General features: G+C 55.2%; 2 protein-coding genes across 4 annotated transcripts; both read left to right on the top strand.

The window, feature by feature from the left end:
- The first annotated feature begins 218 nt into the window (after positions 1–218).
- NOL6 (nucleolar protein 6) lies at positions 219–11,058 on the top strand. Of its 2 annotated transcripts, XM_004372331.2 has the most exons (26): positions 219–325; positions 1,415–1,621; positions 1,706–1,822; positions 2,846–3,025; positions 3,376–3,544; positions 3,718–3,852; positions 3,941–4,104; positions 4,189–4,309; positions 4,529–4,587; positions 4,684–4,785; positions 4,978–5,093; positions 5,256–5,433; positions 5,593–5,715; positions 5,868–6,016; positions 6,156–6,231; positions 6,453–6,593; positions 6,716–6,833; positions 6,929–7,083; positions 7,249–7,412; positions 7,779–7,931; positions 8,166–8,263; positions 8,997–9,121; positions 9,239–9,328; positions 9,690–9,884; positions 9,999–10,100; positions 10,319–11,058. In XM_004372331.2, the coding sequence occupies exons 1-26, from the start codon at positions 287–289 to the stop codon at positions 10,466–10,468; spliced, it is 3,426 nt and encodes a 1,141-aa protein (XP_004372388.1). In that variant the 5' UTR covers positions 219–286; the 3' UTR covers positions 10,469–11,058. The 2 variants fall into 2 exon arrangements, with proteins under 2 accessions (XP_004372388.1, XP_004372389.1); XM_004372332.2 differs by lacking the exons at positions 6,453–6,593; positions 6,716–6,833; positions 6,929–7,083; ... (5 more) ...; positions 9,690–9,884; positions 9,999–10,100.
- Positions 11,059–20,672: 9,614 nt separating this feature from the next.
- On the top strand, positions 20,673–25,894 carry AQP3 (aquaporin 3 (Gill blood group)). Of its 2 annotated transcripts, XM_004372333.1 has the most exons (6): positions 20,673–20,780; positions 23,975–24,101; positions 24,471–24,608; positions 24,956–25,074; positions 25,419–25,636; positions 25,726–25,894. In XM_004372333.1, the coding sequence occupies exons 1-6, from the start codon at positions 20,673–20,675 to the stop codon at positions 25,892–25,894; spliced, it is 879 nt and encodes a 292-aa protein (XP_004372390.1). The 2 variants fall into 2 exon arrangements, with proteins under 2 accessions (XP_004372390.1, XP_023583097.1); XM_023727329.1 differs by lacking the exon at positions 25,419–25,636 and having other exon boundaries at positions 25,726–25,845.
- The last annotated feature ends 2,078 nt before the right edge of the window (positions 25,895–27,972 follow it).

Consider the following 27,972-nt stretch of genomic DNA (forward strand, 5'->3'; position numbering starts at 1 on the left):
GGAAGCTACGGCGAAGCTACCAGCAGGCTTCCGGCCTAGAGTCGCGAAGAGGCCGTAAATCGTAGAACCCGTCTGGTCCCTCCTTCAATGGGCGGTCCTTAAGAGTGACGGACCAATGGTGAGCGACTATCCGGGCAACATCCCCATGGTTCTGGAGCTGGGCGGAGTCCTGAGGAGCTGGACTCTCATTGACTTGAGTCCTGGAGTTCACTACTTCCGCCCACGTGGGACGCTGAGGCGTGTAGACCGAACCTGAACCAGAAGTGCGGGAGTGGAACCCGGAGTGATGGGGCCGGCGCCTGCCGGAGCGGCTGGGGACCCGGAGGTGGGTGAGCCAGCTGGAAGGAAGGGAAACTCAATGTGACTCCGTCCCTGGCTGTAGGACTGGGTGTAGATGCCAGAGCCTGACAGCTCGCCCGCGTGGGACACGAGGTCAGGCCCCTGTGGAGTAATCCCGTTTCCCCAATGTTTCCAGTCTGGGGCACTGATACAATCAAGGCTTGTTAGGGGAGGTGGAGCCTGACAGGATTTGGATAGAAGTACTGACGCCTACTGAGCTTCTGCTCCATTCGTCAGCTCTGTACCTTGGAGTTGAAGAGCCCCGAGGTTTGAACTATTTCCCTGCCCGGGTCCTTTTTTCTTGACGTTGGGCGGGATCTTTCTCTCGTGCCCAGTTCTGTGCTTCCTGCTGTAGCGAAAGGCACACTGTGGTGTTCCTGGAGCGCTGCAGTAAGCCCCTCTCCGGTGTGGGACTGTGGAGGGGGCGGGCGCAGGGCTATAGGAGAAAAGGTTTGGAATCTCGCAGACCTGGGTCTGAATTCTGCTCACAGTACAGTACAGTGCATACAAATTGTGGAACCTTGAGTGAGTCACAAGACCTCCCTCAAGTGTCTGTTTTCTGCTAGCATTATTGTGAGGATTTAATGACTTCTGAGTTTACACTCCTGGGCCCAGTAGGTTCTAGTTCCTTGTATTATTGAGTAATTAATGGGCACTGATATCGTCAGGTCTTGCTAGGGAAGATGAAACTTGGCAGGATATGAGTAGAAGCAACAGTGAAGAGGGCATTGGAGAAGACCCAGGCCTAACCCAGCAGAAAATGAAGTCCTGCCATGGATGGCACCTGGAAATACAAGGGGGCTTGGGCAGAGCTTAGGGCAAGGCCCAGTCAGCTTCTACCCCTACGAACTCCAGACAGAGATCCATGTTTGTGCTGTGAGGTCGACAGAGAGCCCTCACTTCAAGGAGTTTTCAGTTTAGAGCTTCCAAGTAATGATTATCCTGAGTTTTACAGAATCTGACTCCCATTCAAAAGAGGAACCAGGAGGAGATGAAGTCTTTACCCTCATCCTATCATGGTAGCGCTTAACGCACCTATGACCTCACACTGGTTTCTCCCTCTCACTGGCCACAGGTGATGGAGCCAACTCTGGAAGGCACAGGCAAGGAAGGGAAGAAGGTGTCCTCAAAGAAACGCACAGTGGCTGAGTCTCCAGCGGAGGGCCTCTTGCAGCCAGTGAAGCTCAACCGGGCAGAACTGTACAAGGAGCCCACCAGTGAGGAGCTGAATCGCCTTCGGGAGACCGAGAGCCTGTTCCATTCCAGCCTGCTTCGTTTACAGGTACTGTTGGGTGGTTGGGATTTGGGTTGGGGGGATGGGCTTGGGACCCTGAGGCTGTTGGACTTACCCCTTCTCCCCTTACAGGTAGAGGAGCTACTAAAGGAAGTGAGGCTGTCAGAGAAGAAGAAGGAGCGCATTGATGCCTTCCTGCGGGAGGTCAACCAGCGGATCCTGAGGGTGCCCTCAATTCCTGAGACAGAGGTAAAGTGAATAGCTCAAGGGATTGGGAAGCCCAAAAGAAGTCCTCAGTGGGGGCGTCTCAGATGGGCCATGTTATTCTCTGGAGGTGTTGGGATAGTAGCGAACTCATTCTCACTGCCAGAAGGCTCAGCTTGGAGTGTGGTCATTCACATATTCATTCATTCAAGAAGCACTTAGGTGCCTGACAATATTCACGTCTTTAGGATACATCAGAGAACAAAACATTTTACGTTCTAGCGTTAGGGCAATAGGTATAAATAATAAGTTATGAGTTATGGTAACCTTAGAAAGTGGTAAGTACTACCTTAGAAAAAGACAAAAATAAAGGAAGGTAAGGAAATTGGGAGTACCAGGGAGTGGTGATGGTTTGCAATTCTATTTAGGGTGGTGAGGGTAGGCTTTTGAAGTGACATTTGTGTGAAGGTTTGAGGGAGGTAAGTCAGGGAGGAGGAACCAGTCCAGGAAGGGGAAATAACCAATACACAAAGGCTCAAAGTTAGGAGCCTGGCCCAATCTTTGCAGTGATGAGGGGGAGTTAGAAGGAGATGTGTTCAGAAAGGCAGTGAGGGAAAGTGGCCTATCATGTAGAGCCTTATATACCAAAATCAGGACTTTGGCCATTGCTCTGAATGAAGTGGGGAGCCACTGCAGAGGTTTTTTCTTTTTTTTTTCGGAAAGGAGTGATGTGATTTACCTTGGGTTTAAAAAAGTTCACTCAGGCTGTTGTGTTGAAAGTAACGTGGAAAGGGACAAAAGTGAAATCAGGGAGACTAGTTAGGAACCTATTGTGTAGTGATCCACTGAAAAATGGTGGTCGGTCAAGACTAGGGTGGAAAGTGAAGTGGTCGGTCTCTGGATATAGTTTGAAGGTAGAAACGGGCATCTTTAACAGACACGTGTCAAGGTGACTTAAAGGTTTTTGGCTTGAGCTAGTAGTATGGAGTTGCCGTTAAGTGAAATGGAGAAAGCATGTTCTGGGGAAGGCAGTTGAATCTATACCTGTCACCGTCTCTGTCCCCACAGCTGATGGACCAGACGTGGCTCCCAGCTGGGGTTCGAGTCCCCCTCCACCAAGTGCCTTTTACTGTGAAGGGCTGTTTTCGCTTCCTGCCTCCAGTCCAGGTCACCGTTGTGGGCAGCTACCTTCTGGGCACCTGCATCCGGCCGGACATCAATGTGGATGTGGCACTGACCATGCCCAGGGTGAGGTCCATGGTTCAGGGCTAGAGAGGCCTGACACTTTACCACCTACAAATCCTTGGGGCCCTCCCTCTTTCCCACCTTCCACTTGCCAGGGTGTTGAAATCTGAATTCTAACTTAACAGAGCATTCCACTGCAGTCATTGTGAGGGTAGCTTTAGATGTGCCCTTGGGCCAATTTCTGCCCTTTTGGGACTTTGCTTTCCTCATCTGAGAACTGGGTATGGTGTTGTTAGCCCTGGCTCAGGGACTCTGGCCTGGGGTTGCCAGGCTGGACTCTCACCTCAGCTTCATCTTTGCCCTCAAGCTCTGTAATACCTCACAGTCGTCTCTTCCTCTTCTGGCTCCTCCAGGAGATCCTACAGGACAAGGATGGGCTGAACCAGCGCTACTTCCGCAAGCGCGCCCTCTACCTGGCCCACTTGGCTCACCACCTGGCCCGGGATCCTCTCTTTGGCAGTGTTCGCTTCTCCTACAACAATGGCTGCCATCTGAAACCCTCATTGCTGCTGCGGCCGCAGGGTAGGAAGCACACACAGTGCTAGGGCACAGCATGGCTGACTAGTCCAGTCGAGGAGGCGTAGGGCCCTCAAATCCAGAGAAATAGGCACGGGAACTCAACTTTGAGGTGGGAGTTGTGGGGGCCCCTCTCCCTCAAGGTGGCCTCAGGGTCTCAATGCCCTGTCTCCGCCCAGGGAGAGATGAGCGCCTGGTCACTGTACGTCTGCATCCATGCCCCCCGCCTGATTTTTTCCGCCCGTGCCGCCTGCTGCCAACCAAGAACAATGTGCGCTCTGCCTGGTACCAAGGGCAGAGTCCTCCAGGGGATGGTGAGCAAACACTGGTGTCAAGGTAGAGCTGGAGGGAAGGGGTATCATGAGGACTTGTCTCCTCATGTCTTGCCGTTTGCTCCCATAGGGAGCCCAGAGCCCCCCACGCCCCACTACAACACGTGGGTCCTACAGGACACAGCCCTTGAGTCCCATGTGCAGCTGCTGTCAGCTGTGCTGGGCTCGGCCCCAGGACTGAAGGATGGTGTGGCTCTTCTGAAGGTCTGGCTGCGGCAGCGTGAGCTGGACAAGGTGTGTTGGGGGTGGCCCAGCCTCACAGCCCCGTTGAGTGATGGGCTGGCTCGGAACTCTGGCCTCTACCTCCGTCTCTTTCAGGGCCTGGGTGGGTTCAGCGGGTTCCTGGTCTCCATGCTGGTTACCTTCCTTGGGTCCACACGCAAGATCCATACCACCATGAGCAGCTACCAGGTCCTGAGAAGCGTCTTGCAGTTTCTGGGTGAGGCAGCTAGACTGGGAAAGGCCAAGGGTTTCACTCCTCTTGGGATTCTTCTCATCCCAGCAGGGATCAGTCTGCTCCTTGCCATCAGACAGATGAGCAAACTGAATCCCAGACACAGGCAGTTGCAGGCACTTGGGGTTAGGGAGGGTGTACTTAGGGCTGTGTCCCCAAGAAGGGGGCACCCCTGACAGACCCACCTTCTCTGGTTCACTCTAGCTACCACAGATCTGACAGTCAATGGGATCAGTTTATGTCTCAGCTCAGATCCCTCCTTGGTGAGTTGGGGCAAGGACAGGTCTGGGTGAGGGGACCTGAAGATAAGGCTCCAACCCTGACTGGTTTCACTCTACCATTCCTCACCCCACCCCCAGCCTGCCCTGGCTGACTTCCACCAGGCCTTCCCTGTTGTCTTCCTGGACTCCTCAGGCCGTCTCAATCTCTGTGCTGATGTCACTGCCTCCACTTACCACCAGGTACCAGTGGGCCCCTGTTCCTGGGTTCCCCAGATGGCCCTGCCCCAGACTCTGTCCTTTCTGCTGGTACCAGAACCTCCTCTCGAAAGAGCTCAGGGCAGGCATGTGTCCTGGTCTGAGCCCTCAGGTCAACGAGTGGGTACAGTAGTACCAGTTTCACATGTGAGTTCCCTCCTGACCCTGTGGCCCCAGGTGCAACATGAGGCACGACTGTCCATGGCATTGCTGGACAGCAAAGCTGATGACGGATTCCAGCTGCTGTTGATGACTCCCAAACCCATGGTCCGGGCTTTTGACCACATCCTGCAGTGAGTTTAGCGGTGACAGGACTGTTGGCAAGTCCTGTTTCCTGGGGCTACAGTGACTGGGCAAGGTCCTCAGGCAGGTGCTCAGGCCTTCCTGGGAGTGAGAGTGGGAGTTGGGGCCAGCAGAGCCCTATTCCTTCTCTTTGTCTCTCTCTGTACCCTCAGTCTCCGCCCACTGAGCCGTCTGCAGGCAGCATGTCACCGGCTGAAGCTGTGGTCTGAGCTGCAAGACTACGGCGGGGATTATGTCTCAGCTGCTTTGGGCCCACTAACCACCCTCCTAGAGCAGGGCCTGGGGTCCCGGCTGCACCTGCTGGCCCACTCTCGGCCCCCTGTCCCAGAGGTAAGGTGGTGTGGATTGGGGGAGTGTGTGGGAGAATGGGGCTGAATCCAGGGCTCAGGGGACACAAGTAATACACCATCCCTTTAGCTGGAAAGGAATGTGGGAGGGGGCCAGGTTAGGGAACTCTTGGGTTGGGCTCAGCCTCTCTATACCCTGCAGTGGGATATCAGCCAGGATCCACCAAAGCACAGAGACTCCGGGTCCCTGACCCTGGGATTGCTTCTCTCGCCTGAGGGGCTGACCAGTGTCCTTGAGATGGGTCCAGAGGCTGACCAGCCCGAGGTGAGGAACCTGGGTGTGGGGGGTGATTTGGCCCTGTCTTGGGAAGCCCAGCAAGTGCAATGGAGGGAGTGGGTGAGTGGTCTTCACGCCACCTGGATTGAGGCTTGTCAGGGAGAGTTCTGACAGAGCCCTTCTTCATTTCCTCTCCTCAGGCTGCTGACTTCCGCCAGTTCTGGGGATCCCGCTCAGAGCTCCGGCGTTTCCAAGATGGAGCCATTCGGGAAGCTGTGGTCTGGGAGGCAGCCTCTATGGCCCAGAAGCGCCTTATTCCCCAGCAGGTGGTCACCCACCTCTTGGCACTGTGAGTGTTAATGCCAGGAGGCAGTCATAAGCTGGGGAGCCTTTTACTAGGGTCTGGCCCAGGCTCTTGGGGGTGAGGAGCTCATGTCCTGCTGGGACACAGTCCTCCATGCCCTCACTGTGTCTGTGCCCCTCTCCAGCCATGCAGACATCCCAGATACCTGTGTCCACTATGTGGGGGGCTTCCTGGATGCACTGATCCAAGGCCTGAAGGAGGTAGGGGCTCTGGGCTGGGGTCGGGCTAGCAATTGCAAAGTGTTCGTAGATTGTAGTAGGGTGGGACTAGTGGGGAAAGAGAGCCCTCACCATCTCAGCAGGCACCCTCCCAGGGTGTCCAGCAGAGGGGGCACTGGCTCTTCAGCTGAGCCATGGCACAATCCTTGGTAGTGCTAGGGTTCTATATGGTCCTGGCTTCCTGACTGTTTTCTCCTCCTCAGACCTCCAGCACAGGTGAGGAGGCCCTGGCAGCTGCAGTGCGTTGCTATGACGACCTCAGCCACCTGCTGTGGGGCCTGGAGGGCCTCCCGCTGACTGTGTCTGCTGTTCAGGGAGTTCACCCGGTGCTACGCTACACGGAGGTGAGGTGCAAGGGGGGCAGGGAGCCTTCTCTGCTTGGGAACCCCCAGCTCTGCTCCAACTCTTGATGCTGCGCACTCCTGCTCAGACCCAAGCCCTTTCCTCAGCCCCCCTTCTTCCACAGGTATTTCCCCCAACCCCCATCTGGCCAGCCTACTCCTTCTACGAGCGCCTCCGAGAGCGAGCCTCACTGGTGCCCCGGCCCAACAAGCCCTGCCCAGCCTATGTGGAGCCCATGACTGGTGAGGGGGCTCTTAGGAGGCATGGGAGTCAATGGGAGGGGCAGCAGCCACTTCAGACTGCAGTCAGAAACCGATGTCTTGCTCCTCTCCTCTAGTGGTATGTCACCTGGAAGGCAGTGGTCAGTGGCCGCAGGATGCTGAGGCTGTGCGGCGGGTCCGAGCCGCCTTCCAGCTGCGTCTGGCAGAGATACTGACGCAACAACATGGGCTGCAGTGCCGTGCCACGGCCACACACACTGATGTTCTCAAGGTTAGCGTGGTGTAAGACAGGGATACCCTGGGGAGGACAGGGATGGCAGGGCATGGGTGAGGATACCCCTGTGCACACCAGGCTAGGGGCGGGGATGCAGGCCACAGAGCACCCCCAGGGCCTGGGCTGACATCTACTTCCTGTTCCCATACCCCCTCCTGACAGGATGGATTCGTGTTCCGGGTACGTGTGGCCTATCAGCGGGAGCCCCAGATCCTGAGGGAGATACGGAGCCCCGAGGGGATGATCTCACTGAGGGACACGCCTGCCTCCCTGCACCTTGAGAGGGACACGAAGCAGTTGCCCCTGCTCACCAGTGCCCTGCACGGGTATGGCCACATGCGCAGAATGCCCTTCTGGCCCCTATTGTCCTCTGGGAGGCCAGACGGTGTCATGGTCAGGGATGTGCATCCTGGAGTCAGACAAGGTCTGGAGTCCTGACTCACCCGTTACTGGCTGTGACCCTTTGGTCAGATTTTCCTCTGGACCTTATTTTTCTCATTTGTAAAATGGGAATAACGATAGGATCAATGTCTTAGGGCATTTGTTAGGAGAATATGAGATTATGCATGTAAAGCATTAGCACAGAGGCCAGCACTGGGTAAGGGTTCAGTAAATGATGGCACTGGGGCTGAGACCTTGTCCTGGGCTCTAGGTGTCTGGGTCTTATTGTCACTATCCCCTTCTCCCCCTAGACTCCAACAGCAGCACTCAGCCTTCTCAGGCGTGGCTCGGCTGGCCAAGCGGTGGGTGCGTGCCCAGCTTCTCGGTGAGGGGCTTTCTGACGAGAGCCTGGACCTGGTGGCCGCTGCCCTTTTCCTGCACCCTGAGCCCTTCTCCCCACCCAGGTGATTTCCTCTGCCCTTTACCCAGGAGGGAAGTTCCCTTTGGGGGTCAGCTGTCGTCCCTCATACTACAGCCCGAGCCTAGATGAGGGAGGTTAGTGGAAACAAATGACAAAAGAGATTCTGAGACCCTCGCCTCCCAGTCCACGCCAAGGGGCCTGGCCTCCCTAGGTTGTGACTGATGGGAGATGAGGGGTGAGCCAGGCCCCAGACTCTGCACTTACGCCCTGCCCTCAGCTCCCCCCAGGTTGGCTTCCTTCGGTTCCTCTACCTGGTATCAACCTTTGATTGGAAGAACAACCCTCTCATTGTCAACCTGAACAACGAGCTCACTGGTGAGCGGTAGGACTGGGGTCAGACTGCTGGAAAAACTACCCTTTATGGACTGCAGAATGGGATAGGCAAGGGTTTTCCCTGCCAGTCTTAGGTTTTCTCTGCCTCTCCTGTCTAAGCCTGGCCCTTGAGGTGGGGAGTTTTCAGGAGGATGAGGTCCAGGTCCAGCCTTTAAGGAGCTCTAGGGCTGTAGAGACATGGTTTGCCCACATGATGGTCAGAAACAGAGTGGACTGTGGGCGGTAAGCAAGCTATGCTTGGGGTGTGGAGGGAGAGGAGAGCAGAATGGGGACCCTGAACACCAGGTGAGAGGTCTTATGGCAGGGAGTGGGAAAGGGTCCGGATTAGAATAGATGCCCAGAACTCTTGGGGGTTGGGGATGGTGATTTCTGGCTGTAATATGAGGAGCTCCTGGTGCCAGCAGAGAGCAAGGTGTCAGCTACCTAATTCCCCAGGTGTGTGGGGCACAGGGAAGAGGGGGCTAGGGACAGGCCTCAGCTTGTACAGTCCCGGAAACCAGAATGGATGTGCCAGGCTGTGGAAAATTCTGCTTCTGGATGGAGGCTGGGCGATTAATGCTCCACTTTGAGGCAAATGCAATGTTCCTAAAGCCACTTGGGGTAGGGGCTTTAGATCTCTGATGGGCAGCTGCTGGGCCTACAGTAGGAGGACCTGGGGCAGTAGAGGTATCTGGGGGAGGGGCAGGCTGACCTGGGATCCCCCCCTTGTCCCCAGTGGAGGAGCAGGTAGAGATCCGCAGTGGCTTCCTGGCAGCTCGGACACGACTCCCCGTCATGGTCATCATTACCCCTCAGGACCGCAAGAGCTCTGTGTGGACACAGGATGGACCTTCAGCCCAGGTTCAACCCCATCTCTGCCTCTAAATGTGTAGTTTCCTCCTCCAAAGAAAAAGCAGGGTCAGCCTGTGCTAAGAGAGAACCGTGGTCAGGTCTGGTCTGATATTTCTCTACCTCCAGATCCTACGGCAGCTCGTGGTCCTGGCAGCTGAGGCCCTGCCTGTCCTAGAGAAGCAGCTGATGGATCCCTGGGGGCCTGGGGACATTAGGGTAAGCCCCTGACCAAGAGTGACTCCAGGACTCTGAGGATTCTGCCTTTGAACCCTGGTAGTCCAGAGCTCAAGGGGTCCTCCTGGATGCCCCATTCCCTGTTTTGGTGACTGTCCAGAGAAGGCAGTGGTGGAGCCTGGAGGAGAACCTGGTGCCCTGGCTCCATCCGGGCCTCATGCTTGTGTTTCTTATGCTGGACCCAGGCTTGCCTCAGATACTTCCTCCGTTGGTCTTAGTATTCCCACATGCAGGCCTCTGATGGGTGGTTAACAAAGAGGATGGAGGGAAGCATGTGGAGGGGTTTATGGTCCCGCTCCCAACCCTAAGTGGGCACTGCTAACCCCTCCTCACCCTTCCTCAGACGGTGTTCCGGCCACCCTTGGACATATACGATGTGTTAATCCACCTGTCTCCCCGCCACATCCCCCGGCACCGTCAGGCTGTGGACTCACCAGCTGCCTCCTTCTGCCGTGGCCTGTTCAGTGAGCCTCGGCCCTCGCTCTTGATGCCTGTGCTGGGCTATGACCCTCCCCAGTTCTATCTGGCACAGCTCAGGGTAGGTCCTAAAGGGCTGGCTGACCTGGAGAGGAGACTTCCAGGAGGAGCTGGGGCCATGGAGGAGGCACTGAGGTGCCCGCTTACAATCTTGTCTCTGTCCTGCCCCCTCTAGGAGGCCTTTGGGGATCTGGCCCTCTTCTTCTATGACCAGCATGGTGGAAAGGTGATTGGTGTCCTCTGGAAGCCCACCAGCTTCCAGCCCCAGCCCTTCAAGGTGCGCTGGCTGGTGACCACCGTGTGTTCCTGAGTGTACAAGTGTTTCTCTTTGGGCTTGCATGTCTGTGTGATCTGCTCCATGAGCAAACCTGTGTCAAGTGTGAGGCATGTGAGCTAGCGTGTCTGTCTCCACACCCCCACACTTCCTCCGGCCTAGTGTCTCTTGAGTGTGGCTTTGTGACATCCCCACTCATGTTTCTTCTCTGATTCCTCCAGGCCTCCAGCACAAAGGGGCGCATGGTGGTTTCTCAAGGTGGGGAGCTGGTAATGGTGCCCAATGTGGAAGCAATCCTGGAAGACTTTGCCGTGCTGGGCGAAGGCCTGGTGCAGAATGTGGAGGCCCGAAGTGAGAGGTGGACTGTGTAAATTCCAGCACCAGGAGCAAGCTGTGGATGTACGGCAGGACTTCCGACCTTGGGAGCAAGATGTCAATGGGGTGACCTTCACTCTCATTGCATATGGACCCTCTATGGAGGGCCTCCTGGCCTAAACACACAGAATCATTCCCCACAAAAGCTCTGCCCCAGTTTTCCGTCTGATTTCTCAGGGGCCTGCCCCAGCACTGAGGCAGGGGCCATGATGTCCTGTGGGCCCCCTGGGCCCAGCAGTCTGAACCTCCAGAAGAGGAGAGGGAAGTATCTCAGAGAGAGAACAGAATCCAGGAGATCCATCCACCTGCAGCTCTGGCCTGGACCGTTTTCTTCTCCTAGGTTACTTCCAGAAGCCCTGTGCCCAGAGGCGAGACTGCTGTCTTCCCACTGCCAGATGCGTGCTTAGACCTGAGGGTACCCTTTAGTGCAGCGTCAGGCCTTTAGATGGGGCCCAGAGAAGGTGTGGCACTTCCTGAGGGTCACAGAGCACCCACAGTGAACAGTGGAAAGGGGGCTGTGTGTGTATGAGTGGACCACATTGGAGGGGCACAGTGCCGTCCTGTGTGGGTGCTGCTGCTTCCCAGAGTGGGGATGGTGGAAAAGAACAGAGGACAGGAAGGGGCTGGGTGGGTGAGGGGGACTGGTGGTCTTGGCCACTTGGGTCCCCCAGTCCAGGAGGGAGATGCACGCAGTAGTGGGTACTGCCGTGACCTCTCAGTGTCATAGTCCCTGCAGCTCTGTACATCTGCCCTGGCTGTCTGCCCTTTGCTGTCACACTTCTCACCTGCCATGGGCTGCAGAGGTGAGTGAGACTTTCCTACCCTCCAGGAGCTCCCAGTGCCAGGGAGGGGGGCTGCCTCCTATCAGTCTGGTCCACATCTCCCTTCCGGCAGCCTCTCCCTGCTCCTCCGCCTCCCCTAATCCTGACTGTTTTTCCAGACTCAGCTCAAATAGTGCCTCCTCCTTCAATCCTTCCCTCACCCCCAGCCTAAAGTGATCATCTTCCTTCTCTGAGCTATTAGAGTAATCACTGTCTGTTCGGTTCACTTTGCAATCACGGACAGTGCGAACTCTTCTGTTGTCTTGAGTGCTGATTTACAATTAAATTTCTTCTTTTTCCCCAAGTTCCTGGCTTATTTTCCTTTTTCACATGGTTTTAGCCTTGTCTCCTATATGTTAAACTCCTCGCTGGCAGGAAACATGTTTGAACATAGATTTCTTGGTGTCCTTCGTGGCACCTGGTACAGTGCTTTGCTCAAATAGGACACAGGTGTGTGTGGAAGGGGCCCCCTATCCCAGGCAGATGGAGGGCAGGGAAGGCCACTAGAAGACTTAAAGAACTCATAACTTGCATATTCTGTCTGGAACAGGTGGAGGGTGATAGTTAAAGATGAAAATTGAGGTAATAAAAAGTTTACATTTATTGAGTGCAGAATAGGTTATTGTACGTATTTCACATGTAAATATGATCATATAATCATACTTGCTCTCTGAAGTAGGTGTTTCTGGGTAACCTCATTTTTCCAATGGAGGAACAGGTTCAGGGGCAGGCAGGGCCCGTTGTGGAGGAATTTTGATTCCTGGCTACTGAGCTTCCTTGTCAAGATGAGAAGAAGCCAGGAACTCTGGTATCTAATTTTGTCTCAGCTCTGTTAGTCCTTGTGAATCTATGCCAGTCCCTACCTGTCATTGTCATGGGACAGCTACAGCCCAGGGTTGAAATTGGCTGTGTGAGCCTGAGTCTACACTTGTGAACTCCAAGCACTAGCATGCCAGGCTTTATTTGCAGTGAGAGAAACCTGACGCCAGCCTCATGGAGCCCCACAGTTCATGGATGTCTGGCTCTTCTACCTCCTTTTTTCTTGGTCCGTCATTCTCCACAGTCCCTCCATCGTGTAGGCTCAGGAGGGACAGGGGTTGCTGACTGGTATTAAACAACTGTGTTTCATCCCCAGGTCAGGTGCAGACCCATAGCTTCAGGCTCTTTCACAAACCTGGCTCTGAGTTACCCTGTGGCTGGGGTGGAATCTGGAAGCAGGACTGTGCAGCACGTGATGACACCAACCCGAAACGGGAATGAGCCCGGGCCCTGCCACCACCTCCCTATGTGGCCCTGTGCAAGTTGCTTCCCCTTGCTGGACTCAAGTCTCCCCACCTATGAAATGGGCATGTTGAGGGCATTGTCAGGCACCCAGCACCCAATGTGACAAGAGAAGAGGGCTAAAAACTCAGAAGCCTGAGTTGCTGCTCCATCCCTTCCTGCACTCGCTGTGGGGGTAAGGGTGAGTGTGGGGAGAGGTTAGTCCTCTTTCCCAGGCCCTTTAAAGAGCTTTGGGATCAGTCCAGGGAGCCCGGGCTCTCACTTCAATCCCTCACATTGCAGCTCCAACCTGTTTTCTCAGGTTTTCTCTGGGAAATAGCTGAGGATGTTGGTGTGGTCCGAGATGACTCTGCCTGGGGCTCCTTTGCCCCAGCCCAGGATGACTCCTGTGTGGCCACTCAGGCCCCAGTCCACCAGGGCTTCAGGGGAGGGGGAAAGTGGAAACCTTAGGGGAAAGGGAGGAGAGAAGCCTAGAAGGATCTCCTTATGTGTGAGCAAGTATGTGCGTCTACATGGGTGCATCTGTGTCTGGGGGCCTCTGCATTTACCTATGTGGGGTAGACATAGACGGATGGGCGTATGTATCCGATGTATGGCATGATTTGTCCACTCTGTATGTTGGGACGTGCGCACATCTGTGACCACTAGTCTGTGTGGGGGGGTTTTGCCTCCAGCTCTGGGTTGTTATAAAAGGGAAAATCTGCAGTTATTGGAGAGCAGGCCAGGAGAAAAAGCTCTCAGGTGGGAGGCAGAAACACTGGATTCCTTCCTGTAGCTTTAAATAAAGCCTTCCCCTTCTTGGGCCCCAGTTTCCCCAGTTCTCACTAACCTTCTGAACTTCTCTAAGTAGTTACAGTCAATGAACTCTCAAAGGGTCCTCCCTTCTGGCTGTGGCATCTGACAACTCCCTCCAAACCCTCTTTTAGCTGAAAACCCCATTTTCCTTTGCCTGGCTCCTTACTTTGGAGAATAAGAGCAGGACCCCAAAGCCTAAGGTCCTTGCAGCAGGTTACATTCAACGAAGTCCTGAGGGCTGCTCAGTCCCTGAGCTATTATGTCACATTTGGGCTAGGCTGCCCCCCAACCCCGTTTTAAAAAAAAAAACCCTTGCTGATGAGTTTCTAACTTGTAGTGACCCTATAGGACAGAGTAGAACTGCCCCACAGGGTTTCCAAGCAGCGCCTGGTGGATTCGAACTACTGACCTTTTGGTTAGCAGCCGAGCTCTTAACCACTGGGCCACGAGGGCCCCCTACCCCTGATACACATGTAGGCAACCCCCTCACGCCCCCCCCGCCCCCGCCCCCGACAGCATCCGGTACTTGCTTTGTGAGTCACAGGTTAATCTGAGGTGAGCCGATAAGCGGGAGGGGACGCCTAGGGCACGTGAGTCACCCCCACCCTCCACAGGAAAGGCCAGTCAGCTCATCCTTCTATTGCAGACAGAGGAAGTAGAAAGTGGCATCTCAAACTGTCCAGGGAACTAAGGGGGGCCAAAAAGAGGGCTGTTCCTGATTGGAAGCGAGATGTACTTTCCCTCATCCTCTTAATCAACTAACAATTACAACTTCATCTTCTGGGAGGTGGGTGTGGAGGATAATTTTTCTGGTTTACATGGACCCAGCCAGAGAGGTGTAGGAACTTGTCCAAGGTCACACAGGGATTGAAGCTGGAGCTACAGAGAAACTAGGCATCCTGGCCCCGGGCAAGCCACCTGCTGCTGAGCCTGGGCTTTCCTGGGGCCCAGGGGTGGTGTGAGGAGGAAGAAAGGAATAAAGAGGCCTGAGCTCCGAATCTGTCCAATAGGGAAGGGGAGGAAATGCCTGGCCCCCTGCTCTGTCCTGGCTCCCTGCCTACCTTGCCCCTCTCCTTCTGCCCAGGATCCAGAGGAGCAGGGGCAAGGGTAGGGGTGGGAGTATGAGCACTCCTGTCCACCTCATCTCAAGCCTAAATCTTCTGTCCCCTGGCCTGGGAGCTCCCCAAAGCAGGAACCATCTCTCCTCTTTTCTCCCAGACTGGAAATCTCGCAGGATGGCTTGGGTTCCCCAAAGACAGAAGAGGCCACGGTTGGGTCCTGACTGAGGGGGCAAGAAGGCATTGAGATCCAGCACCTGTTCCACTTGTTGACCAATGGTTTAGATGAAAAAGTCAGATATGGAATCCTGGCCTTTCCCCATCTCCCTCCACAATACCCATATCCCCATCTCCCAACTAATGGGGTCTCCCTGGAGCCCAGTTCCCACTGGTCCCAGGTCTAGAAACCCTCAGGAAGTCATTCCTAAAGTCAGACTACAGAATCTCCTGTTGCAGCCTGTCCCCTCCCTCAGATCCTTCTTCTCTGACTCCTCTTCCCTAGGGCTGATGGCTGGTGGCTGGTGGCTGCCCTGTAATTAGCAGGCAGATTGGGCTGGGATGAGGTGAGAGTATACTGGGCCTCACACACGCCTAACCACCTTTCTGGAACACCAGATGCAGAGCCTCCTGCCACCCCTCCCTCCAACCCCAGGCCACAGGCCCCTCAGAGAGCAGTTGTCCTTCTGGCCCAGGGGCCCCACTTCGGGTTCAGGTTCCTGTCCACCCAACTCTGTCCATCTTCAGCTTCTTGCTGACCTGCCCACTTGGCCTCCTGAACCCCAAATTAAAGCTCTCCTCCCTCCCTACTGCTATTGCCCTGCATCTTGCCTCTTTTCCTCCTCTGTGGCCTCCTTACAGGCCCCTTGGCCTCGGTCTTCCCCTTCCAACCCATCCACTCAGCAGCCAGAGGGAGCCTTCTAAATGGCAAATGGGGACCATGTCATTCCTCTGCTTAAAATGCTTAGGGCTCCCATTAGCCATTGCTCTTGGTGGTGGAACATTTGCCAATGTACCAACTGATGTAAAATGTGTAAAATGCTTTGGCTGAAGCAGGAGGTGGGGGCCAGGGTTCTGCCCACTTGGCTTTCCTCTCCCCACCTCCACGTGCAGCAGTCCCTGCTCAAGTCCCTGGGGCTTAGAGGAGCACAGCTTAAATACTCTGACTCCTTGATAAGAATTGTTACTTCTTACCCTTAGTATAGCACCTAGGTCCTTCCAGTACTACCCATCTCTCTCCTCGGTCTCACTATTGCTGCTCTGTTCCTGTACCAGGCAGGCAGCCATCCATCTCTCCCAGGGCTTGGTCCAGCAGTCTCTCACCTGAAAATCCCTTCACAAAATCCCCAGCCAAATGTTCCTCCTCCAGGAGGCCCTCTGATTGCCCCAGCTCAAAGGATTCTCCATGCTCCCTTCCTGGCTGCCGGCGCCAGGCTAATGCTGGGCCGTGCTTCAGGCCCCCCAGGCAGCCTGTGTGCTTTCCTTCCCTCCTTGGCCTCTGGTTCTGGCTCCTCATCCTCTGGCTCCAACCCCACCCTTGTTCCAGGAGTTTTCCTGCCAGTGAGGAGGGAGATGGAAAGTCACAAAGCCCAGGGGCTTCAGGGAACTGGTCCCTGAGGTGTGAACCAGAGCTCTCCAGGCACCCTAAGCCTGTTTGCAGTGATGGCCTGGTCTGTGTCAGCTCCATGTCACTTGCTCCCCTCCCCCTGAGGCTAGCATGGGGCAAGACCAGATGTCTGGCCTGTTCTCCAGACTCCTCAGTGGATCCCTATCTCCTATCTCTGGGTTTTATAAACACTGCACCAGACCCACAGCCAGGTCCAGACAAGGACACACAAGATATACACACAGACCTCCAGTGATGCACACGTCACATGCATGGGCAGTCATGGACCCACACACATATGCACATACAGACCTCTATGAGTACACGAATGCACGCATGCACACACACATGGATATTCACACATGAGGAGTTGTGACTCTGATCAAGGAGGCAGCTTCTGGAATGAAGCTTCCCTCGCATGTTGACTGTGTAATAGTTTTCAAAGCCTGAAAAATCCATGATCTTATTTGAGTCGTAGTTCCTGGAGGTAGGAATGAAACTTCTCCAGGTGACTAATGAAGAAACTGAGGCTCTGAGGTATGGGGGAAGACAGCTTTCCAGGTTACCTCACAGGTCAGTGGCCAAGGCAGACCTGGAGCTCAGACTAGGTCTGTAAGAGGCCTCTGCCCCCACCAGCCTAGCCCCTGTGGCTCTGGATTCTTCCTTAGTAAGGGGTCTAGGCCTCCCTTCCATCCCTCTGCCTCCTTAATATGACCCTCTGCTGTCCTCAAAGGTAGCTGAGGGCAGCTTAGGGACACCAAGAGGTGAGCCCAGAGTCCCCAGGATATGGGTCAAAAGGCATCTTGCTGGAGGTGCCTGAGGGGAGCAGTTTGTGTTCACGGGCTCTCTGCCATCTCACCTGCCCAGAGACGGGGGTGACTGTGCTGGCACAGGAGGAGTCGCCTGCTCACCGCCCCCCCGCAGTCTGGGGATGCTCATAATAGGGTGATTCATCTCTCCTCTCCATTCCCCACTCCAGTCCAGAGCCAGCCCCTCACCCTTGAGGCCCCAAAGGAGTAGTGTCCAGCAGTGACCTAAAAGTGGGGGCACACCCTGGAAAGAGGAGGTCGAGCTTGAGGGACTCAATGGGTTTCTGTGCCCTGGCTCCCTGCCTCCCCTGTGCCTTAGTCCAGTGATTCCCTGGCCTCTCTGCCCTCTTCACCTCTCCTCCCCATCCCCATGGGGTGTGAATCCCAGCTCAGTACTGGTGGCGGAGTGAGACCTTAGCAGGAGACTTCTCTCCAAACCTCAGTTTTGTCCTGTGTGAAATGGGGAACATAACACCCACCTCTGGGGATTGTGCAAAAGTGGGAGGCAGTACTTTCTAAGCTTGAAAATGTCTGTTTGTCTGTTTTGATCCACCCCTCCCCCACCCCTCTCCAAGGTTCTGGAAGATGCTAGGAGGGCTGGTGGTGGGTCTCTACTCCTCCCCACCCCTGCCCCCACCTCTGAGTCGCTGACAGCAGGGCCCACGTCTCCTCTGTTGGTTCAGGCCACTCCCATTCGGCAAAAAGATTTTGGGGGGCAGGAAATGAAGGGTGTGCCGCCCCCACCCCTTATTGGGCTCCAGCCAGCCCCTCTGGTCCAGCAGGCTGGGACTTGGTGTCTTCAGCCCTTCCCTCTCCTGGGAACCCACTCCCTCAGCTCTGACCTCAAAGGAGTCACGGCCTCCCACAGGGTGGATGGGCTGTCAGGCTCCTTTCCTGGCTCAGCCCTCCTGCCCAGGGCCCAGGCGATATACACACCTTGCTCAAGATGCCTTGGGAAGAGGTGGGGGCTCTTCATCTGCCTCCTCCCGGAGCCAGCCTCCTAGGCCGGCTGGCTCCCATCCTGCAGTGGGCCCTGGCTTTCCTCCCCAAAATGCAGGAGAGAGCTTAGAGGGCCCTGGGTAAGCTGTGTGACTCAGGGGTTGGGGCCCCAGCAAGTTCAGTTTTCTCTCTGTGAAACCATGTGCTCTTCTGTCTTCTGCTCCAAGTGTGTCGCTCACAGCTACTGCAATGAGGCTGATGCCCCTCGGATTGTGCAGTGACCTACTTCTGCCCCTCAAACTCAGGCCAACCTCAAGCTTCTGTGCCAGCATCCTCAGACCTTGACCCACCTGGTCCATCCCAGATGACTCAAGGAGGGCTGACGGGAATAAGGGGCCCTCAGAAGGCATTGCATCCTTCCTTGCGCTCTCATGCCCATTAAGAAGCACAAAGACCTACCCATACCTTCTTAGCTCCAGTTCTCACCACTCCCAATGTGCATGTGTATGTACATATGTGAACATGTGTGTACACACTAGTTATGTCTATGAATGAGTTGTGTGGGAGTACATGGATTCATGGTCCTGAAGACTGGGCCCTGGAGGGGATCTCAAAGGCTCTCTGTGGGTGGGCTGTAGCCCTGGGATTATAGCTAGCCACAAACATGCATGCACACATGTGAGTACATGTAGGTACACATGTGTGAACATGTGCTGATTAATGTGAACAAGATATACAAATCCACAGTTGTATGTGCCTGCTCCCTCCTGGTACAGCACACATGAACACCTATGTGAGCTGAGTGCAAACACACGTGTACACAGGAGCCTGCATGTGCCTACTAGTGGCAGAACTGCCCCTGTTTTTCTCTCTCACTCTGGTTCCCAGACTCAGCTGCTGACAGGCTCAGGACAGAGCAGGGTGGGATGGGACGCTGTCACCTGGGATTCATATTTTTTTCAGTGTTGAGGAGCCCCGTGCTACTTCTTGTCCTGTGCTGCTCTGTGGAAGGCCCTAAGGCAGTGAGGGGCTGAAGGGTGCATCATGGGCTGAGGAGAAGAGAGGGCAGAATGGCAGGGGTTGCTCCCGGACTCCCACAGCCTGTGGTCTGGGCTCTGGCACCGGGAGGCTAGGGTTCTGTCTTGACTCATAGGCTGGCAGCAGGCCCAGTGGGAAGGCGAAATTGGTGATGGTTTTCTGATTCACCATGGGGCCTCCCAGCCCATGGGGGCCTGGTGGGGTGGGTTGCACCTTTCTGGGCCAAGGGCCATGAAAGGCTTCATGTGTAGGTTCCACATATGTGTAAGCCTATGACCAGGCTGTTATGTGAATGGGATCCCATGAGCATGTGAACAGAGCTCAGTGTCTACGTGAGAGTATGTGGCTGCGAGCCTCAGTGTGTGCATGTATGTGGATCTACCTTATATGTGTTGCCTCAGCTCAGTTGTTGTCGAGTCGACTTCGACTCCGGGTAACCCCATGTGTCTCAGGGTAGAACTGTGCTCCATAGGATTTCAATGGCTGATTTTTCAGAAGTAGATCACCAGGCCTTTCTTCCGAGGAGCCTCTGGGTGGTCTCGAACCTCCAACCTTTCAGTTAACAACTGAGCGAGTTGACCATTTGCACCACCCTGGCTGCTATACCCCATCATTTGGGCCTGGGCCACCTCTGACAACCATTCTTCAAGGGGCTAGTGCTTGGGGTCCTTACCCCACTTACATGAAATCCTTCTGGAACATATGGTTTCTTTCTGTCTCCCCTGGAAATGCTGTCATAGAGACTTGGGGTGAGGACACACTGCTTCCAGTCCTGTGAGAGCAGGGCCCAGGCTGCCAGGCCTTAGTTTCCCGATTATTAAATAAGACATGAGGGACAGGGTTGTCCATGACATTCCTCAGACAGGACTGACACCCCAGTTTAGCCAACTTAGCCTGTTAAAGAGACAGACTCTCCCCTGGCTTGGGATCAGCCAGAGTGGGAGAGAAGAGGGTTAAAAACATCTGCGACTCACCCTGCTGGCAAGCATGTGGCACGTGGCATGTGGCATGTCAGGACAACTGCAGCTCAGCTGCTGGAACCATGTGAAAAACGCACACAGGTACATGTGTGACAAACTCAGTTTGTTCAACAGGCAAGTGCACAGCTATGAGGGATGCCCAGCAAGAGTGATCAGGCACACAGAACATGTACCATGTGTGACCACAGCTGTGGACACAGCTGGCCAGGACAGGCAATAGGTGCCATGTACTCACAACACAAGGAGCGAGGGCCCCTGGGCTCTGGCTGGAACTCAGCACTCATGTTGACGTCCACCCAGGGCTGGGCTATTAGAGGGTCTCTTCTCACTTGAGACCCACAGCCTCCTCCCTCCCAGCCCCTCTACTGAGACCATGCTGGGCCCAGCTATCCTCAGAGTTGGAGCCAGTTCCTTTCCTTTCTGACAAGTCTCTCCTATCCCCCTACTCCCCCACCCCCCATGGCAGAGATGGCCACACCCCTCACTGTGAGTGGGCCAAGGGGTTTCTCTCTTTGGCAGCTCCGATCTTTCCAACCACAGTCCTGCACAGGGCCGGTACACCCGATAGTCCTCTCAGCCTCTGTGACACCCGCTCTCCTCAGTGCCCTCCAGGCCCATCCCAGCCCACAGAGCCTCACGGTCCCTGTCCCACACCTGCCTCCTAGCATACGCCAGCCTCCCAGCGAGGATGAGGGGCTGGGCCACCTGCTCCACAGGCCGTGGCCGCGCGGGGCGAGGCGGGCGGGGCCACGGGCGGGGGCGGGGGCCGCGCTTCCCCACACTCCTATAAAGGGCGCCACCCGTCGCTCCAGGCCACTGCTCCCTGCACCCGCCGTTCTCCCGCCAGAGAAAGCCGAGACGCCGCCTGCTCCCGCCATGGGTCGACAGAAGGAGCTGGTGTCCCGCTGCGGGGAAATGTTCCACATTCGCTACCGGCTGCTGCGCCAGGCGCTCGCTGAGTGCCTGGGGACCCTCATCCTCGTGGTGAGTGGAGGGAGCCCGGGAGCCCTTCTCTCTCCAGCCCCACCCTCCCTCACCCCGCTCTTCACCCGAGGGGCTGTGTTTAGCGCTTCAAGACAGCCCTGACTCCCATTTGCCAGCTCTGACCACCCAGGCTTGACTCCCTCCAGACCCTCTCCCTCATATAGCTCTAACTCCATCTGTGACAGCTCTGACTCTTGCCAGAATGACAGCTGTTACTCCTCAGTGCCAGCCCTGATCCCCTTACTCTTCCACAAGGAATCACCCTGCAGTCTGAGACCTCCAGCTCCTTTGGCCTCTCACAGCCCCCCAGGGTTCCAGGGTGCCAGCCCTGGGAGACAGTAGGGCAGAGGTGAATGGGCCTCTATTAGGTTATTTAGGTTCTGGGTGTCTGACCACTAATGAATAATTAAGCTTCAGAAAGTCCAAAAGTTGCAGTGAAGTGAGGACAGTTTGCCACGGGTGGGGGCTGAGGGCCGAGGCCAGGCAGACACTAAACAGCAAAGTGGGAAGAAATGAGGATCCTGAAGACAGGAGGCTGCCAAATGAAGCTGGGGTCCTGAGTGCAGAGCAGAGGACGTGATGTCCTAAAGTTGCTTCCCTGTCAGTTCCCCAGACAGATGCTGTCAGCTCCTGTGCAGAGGTTGTTGGCACCTGCGGTCCTGCCCAGCCTCTTAGTTACTCCCTGGGTTCTCTGAGTCGGATAACTTTCCCCACCTGGGCTACTCCTCAATCCCAGCTACTCTCTGCTTATGCCAATTTTGCCCCTGGGTTGTTCTTTGGCCTGGTAGACACACCAGTTACAGTCTCCATTTTCTGTCCCAGTTACTCTCTGATTTTCAGTCACTCAGGTGGTTACACCTGTTTTGTCCTAGGTTACTTCTGGTTCAGTCTCCTCTTTGCTCCAAGTGGGTGGGTTACTCTACTCCTGCCCAGCCCTAGCCTGGGGCAATACAGACCAGCCAGCCCACTGTGGGCTAGGAGGCTTCACAGTAGGCAAGTAGTGGTGGGTGGGGGTATTGTTGTTGCTAAGTGCTGTGGAGTCAATCAACTCATAGCAACACCATGTGACAGAGTAGAACTACCCCGTAGGGTTTTCTAGGCTGTAATCTTTTTGGGAGCAGATCACTAGATCTTTCTCCTGTGCAGCCACTGAGTGGGTTAGAACTGCCGATCTTTTGTTTAGCCATTAAGTGCTTAACCGTTGCATCACCAGGGCTCTTAGGGCTGGGGGTAGTCCACTCCAAAGTAGTGGCAGTCGTGGGGCAGGGTCTATGGGAGAGGAGGGCTGAGACTCACCTCTGGCTGTGGAGAGCAGAAAGGAGGGCAAGCCAGGTGGGGCAATTTGTCCACAGCCCATCACAAGACCAGTGGCCTCACCAGTCGTCACCACACCCCTCCTTCCCCTGTGCCAGTATGGGAGTTGGGGGAGGTGCTTATCACCCTCCTGCCTCAGGTCTTGTGTGCCCTACTGCCCACCTGAGTCATGGGTCTATGGTTGTTTTGGAGCAGCCAGGACAGGGGAGTGTCTTCCATATGGTAGATGGGACTCCTTATGGTCTACCATGTCTCAGTTCACCTCTGCCCACAGAGGAGCAATCAGTCCTCAGGCTGTACCCTAGGATTACTTGGCTTATCCCAGACCACAAAAGGTGGGTATCATGTTTGTGGAGAAGGCTTTCAGGCTCAGGTGGGTGTGAGGCAACAGGTATCAGTGAAAACCAGAAACTCAAGGGCTGCCTGAAGAGGGGCCAGGCCTGAAAGACCCTACCCAGAGCAATGGGTAAGGGTCTGCCTGCATACCTCTATGGATAGGTTCCCATAGCCTGCAGTGGTAGAATCAGGGCTAGCTTTGAGTGAGAGAAGCCCCTTTCTCTGAGGTACCTGGTGGGGGAGGGTGGCTGGCCAAGAAGACTGGGGAGAGGAAGAGGAAGATTAGCCCCAAAGTGGTGAAACTGGCTCTGACAGCTCCTCCCTCTAAGGCCTCCTGGGATGGGGCCAGGTCTGGGCCTCAGGCATGCAAGGAGCTGAGGTCAGGGCCTGCCAAGCTGGGCAGGGTGCCCAAGACCCATATGTGCCTGACCCCTGCCCCCCTACACCCACAGTCTCTGATCTTTGTTCTCACCTGCCTGCACACCTTTGCCCTCCATTATTGCCATCGGCATCGCCACTATTTCTTTTTGAGGGATGATAACCAAAATGCTTAACAAGCCAGGACAGTGACCCATTGGAATGAACTAGGGCCCTTAGCACTGGGGCAGGATCCTGGAAACTGCTTAAAACCTTTAGTTATGGAAAGGTGGGAGAGGGGACCTGGGGCGGGGACTGGAGCACTCTGGGGAGCGCTCAGAGGGCTTGGGGCAATAGCTCTTTTTTTAATATTTTTATATATATATTTTTATATTTGAACAAGGGGAACAGCCAGACAGGACCTTTTATACTTGTAGAACACCAGGGGTATACCGTAACTCCCTTTATTCTCCTTGTCCCTATCAGAAAGTTCAGAAAGAGTCTCCTCATTGGTCTTGAAGTAGTGAGAGGAGCCACTCAGATCCCTGTCTTTGGGACCCCCAAATCTGAGTGGGGACCCTGGACTGCTGAGGGCAGAGAGGTCAGGGTGGGTGGAGAGAGGAGACTCACCTTGTCAGGGACAGGTTAAGTAGGACCTGTTGTGAGGTTGCTGAGACGGAGACACGGCAAGGACTGGGGCAGGGGCTCTGACATCCCAGATTCAGAGGAAGTGGCTTTAGCCTCACTTCTGAGGCAACTGCAGCTGGGGGATTCAGAGTGAAAGCCTCCCCAGCAATCTGGGCCAGGCCTAAAGGGCTGGGGTAGAAGGTGTGCTAAGGTGAAAGCTGTTCTCCTACACTCCACTCCTGCTGGGATTCAAGTCCATCAGTGAAGATGTCCCAAGCAGGCTGTGGAACCCAGTTTTTGGGGCTCCTGGTGGCAGGCTCTGCTTCTAGTCCATAGGGCCCTATAATATTAGAGTTGGGACATTGGGGGTGGCAGGGCATGTCTCCTTCTTCTAGGGGGTGCAACTGCAGCAGGAGGGGTTTGGGTTGGACTCTCAAAAGGCTGCCAGCTCTCCTGATAGTGGCAGGCAGAGGTTGCTGGCTTCACCCTTTCCCTCTGGCATGAGAACTGGTCCTTAGCTGGGCATCACCCTCCCTGTCTTGCTCTGTTTCCTGCCACAGATGTTTGGCTGTGGCTCTGTGGCCCAGGTCGTGCTCAGCCGGGGCACCCATGGAGGCTTCCTCACCATCAACCTGGCCTTTGGCTTTGCCGTCACTCTGGGCATCCTCATTGCTGGCCAGGTTTCTGGTAAGGCCTTAACCCCACCTGCAGTCCCCTCCCCTCAACAGCATTCTCACCAGGTGTCCCACTGGGGAATGGGATGAGGGAGGGATTAACAAGGGCAGGACATAGCCATGGCCTCAGCTTTGGGCCCTTGGGAGAGGAGGGTGGAGAAGGAAAGGTAGCTTTGGAACTTAACACAGAACTTTTGACTCTCACCTTGGAATCAGAGATTATCAGAGTTAGCCTGTTACATAGTCCAACCCACCATCCTGTACAAGAAACCCTTCTCTGCACCCCTGCTTGCTGGGGCCAGAGAGGAGGAAGATGTTGGAGGCCCTGGCCTCTCCACTGTGGCAGGCTGTGGCTAATAGATCCCATCTACCCTGTGCCCAGGGGCCCACCTGAACCCTGCCGTGACCTTTGCCATGTGCTTCCTGGCGCGAGAGCCCTGGATCAAGATGCCCATCTACACCCTGGCTCAGACGCTGGGAGCCTTCCTGGGTGCTGGGATCATTTTTGGGCTGTATTATGGTAAGCATACCCCAACCTGCCCTCCTCCACTACCTCCTCCCCTCTGGCTCTGGGCCTGCTGGCACCAGGCCTTTTGATGACAGACAGCCAGGGTCTGCCCAGGCCTCAGGCTCATGACTCACTCATTCACACACAGACCCAAGGTGGGGGACCCCAGGGGACAGTTGGGCAACAAAAGCATCTTGGGCCCTCTATCCCAGCCAACCCCACACCCTCTAGCTCCAAAGTAATACAGCAGTGATAGTACTCACTCCTGACCCCTGGGAGTGTATTCAGGTCCCAAGGTGAGAGGGGAGGCTGGGCTCAGGCCTCTGCCTTTATTTGCTCTGAGCCTAATCTCTCACCAGATGCAATCTGGGCCTTTGCCAACAATGAGCTTATAGTCTCAGGCCCCAACGGCACAGCTGGCATCTTTGCTACCTACCCCTCTGGACACTTGGACACGGTCAATGGCTTCTTTGACCAGGTATGGGCTAGGGACATGTGAAAGGAATAGAGGGAGGAGGCCAAAGCTGCTCCAGGTTGTTCATGGGGGATGAGACTCCTCTACAGTGGGGTTTCTCAATATGTGGGGATGCCTGCATCAGAATCATGGTGGCAGGTACTTATAAAAAATGCAGAATCCTAGGAATCTGCATATTTAACCAGCTTCCCGGGGGATTCTTGTGCACTCAAAGTTCTAGCACCACTGCGCTAGAGAGCAGAGTATGGAGACAGCGAGACTCTGTGAGCTAGAGGGAAGCCAGAGGACAAGAGGGACCAGAGGGTGGGGAGGTGCTGCTTCTCACCCCGTGCTCTCCCACTCTCCAGTTCATTGGCACAGCCTCCCTCATTGTGTGTGTGCTGGCCATCGTTGACCCAAACAACAACCCCGTCCCCCGGGGCCTGGAGGCCTTCACCGTGGGCCTGGTGGTCCTGGTCATCGGCACCTCCATGGGCTTCAACTCCGGCTATGCTGTCAATCCTGCCCGAGACTTTGGCCCCCGCCTTTTCACCGCCATTGCTGGTTGGGGCTCTGATGTCTTCACGTGAGTGCAGCCCCCACCCTAGCTTGCCCCAGCCTGCCTCCCCTCTGCCCTGCCCCACCTGCCCCTGAACATGTCTGTCTGCCCCCCAGGACCGGCAAGCACTGGTGGTGGGTGCCCATTGTCTCCCCACTCCTGGGCTCCATCGCCGGCGTGTTCGTGTACCAGCTCATGATTGGCTGCCACCTGGAGCAGCCCCCACCTTCTACTGAGCAGGAGAATGTGAAGCTTGCCCGCATGAAACACAAGGAGCAGATCTGAGTGGGCAGGGGCCAGTCCCCATTGCTCCCTCCTTTGAGCATCCACTGACTGTGCAGGGGCCACTCTCTAGATGCCCCCTCATGACCTCCCTCCCAGGCTAAGAAGCTCCTTGCCTATTACCACCTCGCTGGACGGCTCCCTTAAGGATTTTCCACTGGACCCTGCCCAAATGGAACCTCAGGCCACTGCCCTTAAGCTATGGTGGGACAGGGAGCAGGGCCAACACATCCCTTTGTCTCCCAAAGGGAGAGAATGGGCAGTAGGGATCTGTGTGTGTGTGTGTGTGTGTGTGTGTGTGTGTGTGTGTGTGTGTGTGATTCTCCAGATGTTCAGGGCAAGGAACCAAGTAGAAAGGATTCTAGCTGTGGGGGAACCCCAGAGGAAGGGGAAGGTGATGTGTACATATGTGAGGAAGGAAAGTGCCAAGGGTGTGCATGTTTCAGGGGCTCCATATAGAGGAAGGTCCTGATATATGTGTTTTGGAGTATGTGTGTGTCTGCCCTTTTTTTCTAACGGGGGCTTCTGAAGGCTTTTGGGAGGTGGGGTAGGAATATAGGTAGGGTTGCAGGGAGGGGAATCACAGCCTGGGTGTTTGGAGTTCTGGCTTTACATAAGTAGGAGCCATGTAATGTGCTTCTGGCATAATCTAGGCCTGAGCAGGTGGGGGTCAAGTCCAGGTCATAAGTGTCATGTTTGCTTAAAAAAAAATATATATATATAGCAAATTTACATACAGTTTAAGAGGTAGGGTTTGAGAGACTTCACTCCAAATATGGTCCTCACTCCTTTAATCCTCCACTCAGTATATGTACTTCTTTGTCTTTTATAAAAAAAATAATAAAATGTGTGCCCAAAACTGTCAATTGTGCAATATCTCTGCTTGCTTTGCTGCTTCTCTGGGGCCAGATAAGGAGCTTCAGTGCATCTGGCTACAAATACCCAAAGTGCCCTGCTCGTGTCATTAACCTGGCCAGGGTACCCTGGGAGTGGGGAGGCAGCACTCCAGCCCTTCCCTGGGGGATATGGGTCAGTGACACAGAGAAATCAGAAAGCCTCTTCACCAAGCCTCTCAGCTTAAACTCAGGGGTCCCAAAATTCCCCCTAAGCTTCCACCCTCCTGAGTGCTGCCAGCATAGTGCATGGCATCTCCTTTCCAATCCCTGAACCCACTCATCACCCCAGGAAGGCAGATTTGAACTGCCTGAAGGGGAGAACTGCTGCCCAAGAAGTAGTGAGCTCCCTGTCACTGGGGGAGACTAAACAGACCAGGGACCCGTACTGTTCTCTGCAACCTGCAGCTGTTCAGGCTCCATCACCTCAACCCTCACCATGGTCACAGCCCCCTCAGCAGCTGACCTGCCCCAGTCAGTCCACATAGCAATCAGAGGATCTTTCTGAAACTCCTCCTGAAAGAGGGGCTCTTTCTGTGGCCCTTCTGGCCCTTGGGAGATAGTCCAAAAACCCTTCTATCCAGCATTCAGGCTCTCCAGAACCTGGCCTCTGTCATTAGGGACAATACCTCTTCATAATACTCCATCCATCCTGGACTACCCGGTGTGCTCCTATGCTCCTTCTTACCTTCAGCTCTTTCCTCATCAAAATCCTCCTAATCTGCTCTAATGTGCCCTCCTCCACAAAGTTGACTCTGCTCTTCCCCACTCTTCCACCATTGGCTATAGTCAGTTACCTGAGCCCAGAGACCTCAATAATAACATTCATCCCTGTCCCTCCCTCTGCCTCATTTCTTCAGTCTAGGGCACCTCCAATAAGGTAGGAGTTGGACTGACTGACCCTGGCCCCCTGACCGTCCAGGGAAGCTGGGCACACCTGAGCCCAGGAAGCTCTGCAGGAGATCATGTGCCTCCCATCTTGCCTTCTCCTTCCTTACCAGATCCTCCCCCTTACCAGATCCTCCCCCTTACCAGGTCCTCCCCCTTACCAGTTCCTCCCCCTTACCAGGTCCTCCCCCTTACCAGGTCCTCCCCCTTACCAGGTCCTCCCCCTTACCAGTTCCTCCCCCTTACCAGTTCCTCCCCCTTACCAGGTTCTCCCCCTTACCAGGTCCTCCCCCTTACCAG

This window comes from Trichechus manatus, unplaced genomic scaffold (assembly GCF_000243295.1).
Source record: "Trichechus manatus latirostris isolate Lorelei unplaced genomic scaffold, TriManLat1.0 scaffold00016, whole genome shotgun sequence".
Classification (NCBI taxonomy): domain Eukaryota; kingdom Metazoa; phylum Chordata; class Mammalia; order Sirenia; family Trichechidae; genus Trichechus; species Trichechus manatus.

What these genes read in the sequence shown, in the direction of transcription:
- NOL6 (XM_004372331.2), top strand. Translation starts at nt 287, where the DNA reads ATGGGGCCGGCGCCTGCCGGAGCGGCTGGGGACCCGGAG. An exon ending in CTCGGCCCCCTGTCCCAGAG is followed by an intron (nt 5,434 to 5,592) that starts GTAAGGTGGTGT and finishes TATACCCTGCAG; the next exon opens with TGGGATATCAGCCAGGATCC. An exon ending in AGGATGGACCTTCAGCCCAG is followed by an intron (nt 9,122 to 9,238) that starts GTTCAACCCCAT and finishes CTCTACCTCCAG; the next exon opens with ATCCTACGGCAGCTCGTGGT.
- AQP3 (XM_004372333.1), top strand. Translation starts at nt 20,673, where the DNA reads ATGGGTCGACAGAAGGAGCTGGTGTCCCGCTGCGGGGAAATGTTCCAC. An exon ending in CATTTTTGGGCTGTATTATG is followed by an intron (nt 24,609 to 24,955) that starts GTAAGCATACCC and finishes ATCTCTCACCAG; the next exon opens with ATGCAATCTGGGCCTTTGCC. An exon ending in TCAATGGCTTCTTTGACCAG is followed by an intron (nt 25,075 to 25,418) that starts GTATGGGCTAGG and finishes CCCACTCTCCAG; the next exon opens with TTCATTGGCACAGCCTCCCT.